Source organism: Mus pahari, chromosome 12 (assembly GCF_900095145.1).
Source record: "Mus pahari chromosome 12, PAHARI_EIJ_v1.1, whole genome shotgun sequence".
Taxonomy (NCBI): domain Eukaryota; kingdom Metazoa; phylum Chordata; class Mammalia; order Rodentia; family Muridae; genus Mus; species Mus pahari.
In genome coordinates, this window is record NC_034601.1 from 26193519 (window position 1) to 26199563 (window position 6045).

Sequence of the window (6045 nt, forward strand, 5' to 3'; positions counted from 1 at the left end):
CATTAATTCATACCCCAATACAGCCTGAATGCATTAATTCAGACCCCTAATACAGCCTGAATGCATTAATTCATACCCCTAATACAGCCTGAGTGTATTAATTCACATCCCTAATACAGCCTGAATGCATTAATTCATACCCCAATACAGCCTGAATGCATTAATTCATACCCCTAATACAGCCTGAATGAGTGGTGTTGCTTGGTTTTCATCTGAATTAGCCCAGTTCACATCTGCACCATGAGCCAGAGCCTCAGCCATTTTGGGAAGGTTTTTTTCGTACGAAGCCCTATAAAGCTGAAGTCCTGGATTAAGATGTTTAGAGTCAAGAAACACAGATGACTCTTGTCTTTCTCCTTCTGGAAAGCAAAGCACACATACATTAATAAGAATGTGCTCGTACCACAGGATGCAAATATTGTAACAAGTACAGAAAGAGTTTGCAAGAAGGAAGAAGAGTTCTGTTGGGTGAATTGCAGTGACTGAACGGCAAAGTGAAGATGAACTTACAGCTGGTAGGTGTAAACTTAAGAATGGTCAAGGACATAAGTTCAGGACAGATAAGAGGCTGGGACACCTTATAGTGTATGTATGTATAAATATTTATATGTATATACACATCTCCTCAATTTTGAAAGTGAACTCTTCAGCTCACGATGGAAACATTGTGACTGGTTGGTTATTCATCTATACCTATGAGCACATGAGAGATTCATTACTTCTTACAGACAAATCATTACAGTGTTATCTATAGAGTGTGAAGTCACTGCTGATTAGATTTAAAACCGAACATATATGAGAAATTTTATTACACTTCACATCTTTATTTCAGGATGAGTAGATGTGAGTGTGGGGGTCATCCGACAACTTTTCAGAGTTGGTTCCCTCCTTCCACCAAGTGGGTCTCTGGCTGGTACTCTGGTCAAAAGGACTGGCAACAGATATCTTTGCCTGCCAAGCCATCTCACCAGTACATTTTTTAAGTTCTGAGAAATTTTTTTTTTGTTGTTGTTGTTTTGTTTTTTTGAGACAGGGTTTCTCTGTGTAGCCCTGGCTGTCCTGGAGCTCACTTTGTAGACCAGGCTGGCCTCAAACTCAGAAATCTGCCTGCCTCTGCCTCCCGAGTGCTGGGATTAAAGGTGTGCGCCACCACGCCCAACTGTTCTGAGAAATTCTTAATGCCTGCTCTGTTCTATTAGGGACTGCTGCGAAATATATTTCCAAATACACTTCCTCTTATAATTAGTAATGCTGCAGGAAACGTTCTGACATTTCTACACATTTAACCCCTTCCCTGCACTTCATTCTTTTTTTTTTTTTAAAGATTTATTTATTTATTATATGTAAGTACACTGTAGCTGTCTTCAGGCACTCCAGAAGAGGGCATCAGATCTTGTTAAGGATGGTTATGAGCCACCATGTGGTTGCTGGGATTTGAACTCTGGACCTTTGGAAGAGCAGTCGGGTGCTCTTACCCACTGAGCCATCTCACCAGCCCCCTGTGCTTCATTCTTATGTTGCCCGACACCATTAATATTTCAGTAATTCTACTTTAGTAAATCTAAATCTTACAGTAAAAGTTTGGGAAAAGACAATAAAAAACACTGAAGAAATGAGCAATAGGAAAGTGTAATGGCAGAGTTACTCTTGGAATAAATATGCTGAACTAAAGAACACCAAGTAGGACCTTTCTTACATACTGGAAGATCACACTCCTCTACACTCAACAAATGCCACCTCTGCCATCTGACAGGAAGCAGAGTGGGGTTTAGGGACTGTGATTCTAAGGGTCAGGAGAGGTCAGTTAGAGATGCCAAGAGATAGGGTAATGGGACATCAACACTCCCACGGGTGTGCACACAGCACGTGCATCACACACATTCTAATACATCAACTACACTCCTCCCCTCCGCAGCAGGAAGGTAGAGAGCCAGGAGGAACGACCCCAGACCTCAACCTCTGGCCCTTGTGTGAGCACACAGGTGCAAACACACCCGTGGAAGAACTGACATTTGCCACACACATTTTACAATAAACCACACCAATCAACACAGGCTTTCATCAGGACTCACCAGGCTCATATAAGCTGTTGGCTGACACAGTTGAAGGCAGAGATTCTCGGCCATCGTCGGAGCACTGCTGGATCCCACTGTCATTACTCTTGACTGTGTTTTTTAAAAAAAAAAGGCTAGTGATTAAAGTTCACATCACTTACAACACTGTCTCCCACAAGCAACAGGTTATAACATGAGCTGGCACATGGAAGCATGAACTTGGTCACCACCAGCATGACAAACTCACTGCCATCTCAGTCCTGTAACTTAGCTCACTACAACGTAAGTAAATCACAAAGCCTGAGAATAAACTAACGTTCAGATTCTTACACATCTCATTACCCCGCAAATGCTGGGGAAGTGACGAGCTTAACCCCTGTATGGCTGTGGTAATGTGTAACCCGGAGACAATGGGCAACATCTAGAGAAATGGCCACACCGCACAATGAGCACTGGCACAGACTTGGAAGGCTCCACAATAGTACTTACTACTACGCAGTTTTGAAGAAGTATCAAAGTAGGAGAAGAGTGAATCTAGCTCATCAGGACAGAACAGAGACTCCCGCCTGGCCTCGTCGCTATTTACAGCAGCCACTGGGGACATGCAAGTTAGCAAAGCACAAAGCAGGCCGTAAGAAGGTGGGGCAGGAAAAATCGTTACTGGGGAAGTGTAGGGAGAGCATAGGAGGAAAACAGTGGTTAACCAGATACCCAGGGCTCTAGGCGTAATTGATTTATAATCCCATCTCCCCTGGCTAGTAGGCAGCTGGACTCTGCGGAGTACAGACTATACCTAGAAATTCGAACCACGGGACTATCTCAGGTGACAAAGAAATCCAGTTTTCCCTTAGAATGCACAGAAGGAAACAGGCTTCTAGTATTTACAAAACAACAACAAAAAACCTACAATGGCCATAATTGTGAGATTAAAAAGGTGGTTTCAGCTAAGATAATATTGCCGGTAAGATACCTGGGGTGTGGACAGATGCTCTGGCATGGCTCAGCCTCTGGTCCTCACAGCTCTTGGGGGTGATCCTTTTCTCCTGCTCAGACGGTGACAGCAATGCAGAGTACTTATCCACAAATTTCCTTTCCACATATTTTGCTCTGATATATGCCTCCTTCTCCTGTCTGGGAAACAGAAAAATGACAAAATACTCTATTTACCCTCTTAGCATGGCTAACAGCGCATGAGTACCAATAGATACTGAATCTAACAATAGTTAAAAGTAAACAGGGGTGGGGGTGCCAGGGGAATGGCTCAGCAGTTACCAGAAGACCTGGATCCCACTCACATCACAACCACCCCTAAGTCCAGGGAATTGAACAACCTCTTGTAAAGGCTTGACACATAACACTGTATGACATGAGTTCCTTCTAAATAAGAAGCTAATTTCACAGTCAGATGAACTACAAATAACCCACTGAAAACTCAGTTACATGGCACTCCATGACTCTCTTATTGTCTGTCTGCATGTAGCTGTATATATACTCTCTTGTGTTTTATATTAGAAACATTATATTATACACACATACTTATATTAATTTCATTTTTACTAGAGATACTGTCATATCCTGAACACTACTGGTGGCCATAATTTTTCATATAATAATGACAATAAAACAAAGAGGGTTCCAGATTTATAGTAGAGAAAAGGTGATTTTTCTCTTATTATATAACCATACAATACACCTGTTCCAGCCGGTTGGTGGTGGCGCACATCTTTAGTCCCAGCACTTGGGAGGCAGAGGCAGGCAGATCACTGAGAGTTCAAGGCCAGCCTGGTCTACAGAGTAAGTTCCAGGGTAGCCTGGGCTACACAGAGAAATCCTGTCTCAAAAACAAACAAACAAACAACAACAACAACAACAAATAACAAAATATATATGCCTGTTCTGTAATTTTCCTTATTTTAATTTAAAATGCTTTAGTCTTTGGTTAAAATGGGAGAGCCCAAGGTCTAATACTAACTATGCCACACAGCAAATATTAAGTGATTTAAATTATACTGGCCTAGTTCAGATCTCAACATAGGATTATGGCAAATACAATTCTACTTCTAAAAATAAAGAATTCTGACTAAACCTGGTGTCAACCACAGAGACTAAGTCTCCAAAGACCCTGACTCTAGCAGCTTCCTCCAGCGGATGCTACCTGTGGACCTACAAGTCTGATTTCAGTCAAGCTGCCTTTCTCATCTTTGATTTGGAAGCTGCACAGAGGCACCCATCAATTGTATGGTCATACAAAACAATTCACAGTAGATAGCAGAAACTTTATCTTTGACTCATTAATAAACAGACTACTTGTGTATGTGAATATTTGTGTGTGTCCTGGTGTACACACAGGCACATGGAGCCCAGAGGTCAACACCAGGCATTGAAGACGATGGTCTTCAATCCCTAGCTTATTCTTTTTTGAGATCTGGCCCTTCACTGAACCTGGACTTGACTAATCCATTGAGACTAGCTGGCCAGTAAGCCCATCTGGATCCCCTGTCTCTGAGCCTCCCCAGAGTTGGGATTACAGCAAGCACTGACTCATACACCCTTGCTTTTAACATAGGTGCTAAGGAACCAAACTAAGGCTTGAGCCTGAGCAGTGCTTCTTTTTAAATGTCTTCCACTGGCAGAACTTTGAACATGTGAGTGGCAAAGCACCTTGACATTCCTATGTCGGTCTGAAGCCACACTGGATAGCACATTAAGATAATCATACCTTTGTCCTGGCTGTGGTTTCTTTACTCCCATTTTTTCCAGTTTAGCTTCATAAACTCGATTTATAACATCATTTCCCAATTCACACATAAGCTATTTGGCAGGAAAATAAAAACAGAAGCTAAAAATTAAAAGTCCTAAAAATAAGCTAAACTTTAAAATTCCTTTAAGAGGGTACAATTAACTAATTCCTCTTTACAGACTGCAATTGTTCATTCCACAAAGAAATCTTCAAGCTAAAATGAGCCAAAGGCTGAGTTTGTTAAACAATTATCAGAATACCATCACTCCTATAACAAGTACTTAACAGAGAGCATGCACCCATGCATGCATGCATCCTGCAAGAGAGCCAGCACCCCTGCAGGCACCTGCAAGTGGTGCTTAAATCCGCATGCAGACTCAAACACATAATTAAAACTAATAACAAACCTCTAGATGAAAGGCATAGCTATCACATATATGTCTGTCTATATACCACTCTATCACAGACTACTGACTGCTATGTCTATCTATAGACCACTCTATCACAGACTACTGACTGCTATGTCCATGCTTGGCAGCATCATATGCAGGTAGGCGGAGCAAGTACTGGCCAATTCAAGGACACTGAATTAAAGTTAGACATGTTTATTTTAAATGTCCCTCACTTCCACTTTATAGAAATACTAAGATGTATGTGACAGAGTTCACTGAGCTTGCTTATGGACGCTCCATGTATTTGAGTCCTATCCCCAAACAACCACTAACTCCTTGTCCACGGCTACAAAGCTTTTTAGACTCTCCCTCCTGGGCCATCTCTGTCTCTACTTCAGTCTTCTCTCCCCCATTCTGTTAGCTCATCTACCATCACCCATGAAATGTTTCCATGCAAATACTTATCTCACCTTTAAGAGTTCTGGCTCCCAAGTGTCTAAAGTTAAAGATCTTACTTTCGAAAAGTGAACCCCAAGGCTCCTACATAGGGAAAAAGATAGCATTAGTCTTATACAAAAATATCAGGCAACTATTTGTACATTTACCAAAATGGATGGATCCTCTGTGGTCATTAATGAATGATGAACTGTCTTAGACAGGATTTCTATTCCTGCACAAACATCATGACCATGAAGCAAGTTGGGGAGGAAAGGGTTTATTTGGCTTACATTTCCATACTGCTGTTGATCACCAAAGGATGCAAGACTGGAACTCAAGCAGGTCAGAAAGCAGGAGCTGATGCAGAGGCCATGGAGGGATGTTCTTTACTGGCTTCCTTCCCCTGACTTGCTCAGCCTGC

The 6045-nt window shown here is 42.0% G+C and overlaps 1 protein-coding gene across 1 annotated transcript in view; it reads right to left on the reverse strand.

The window, feature by feature from the left end:
• Acap2 (ArfGAP with coiled-coil, ankyrin repeat and PH domains 2) overlaps positions 1-6045 on the reverse strand; it is a 109228-nt gene that overhangs the window by 13836 nt on the left and 89347 nt on the right. The window contains exons 15-19 of the mRNA XM_029544762.1: positions 5657-5753; positions 4774-4865; positions 3025-3185; positions 2073-2165; positions 172-359 (exon numbers count right to left, since the gene is read on the reverse strand). Of these exons, the coding sequence (XP_029400622.1) occupies positions 172-359; positions 2073-2165; positions 3025-3185; positions 4774-4865; positions 5657-5753 (631 nt within the window). The remainder of the gene's footprint in view (positions 1-171; positions 360-2072; positions 2166-3024; positions 3186-4773; positions 4866-5656; positions 5754-6045) is intronic.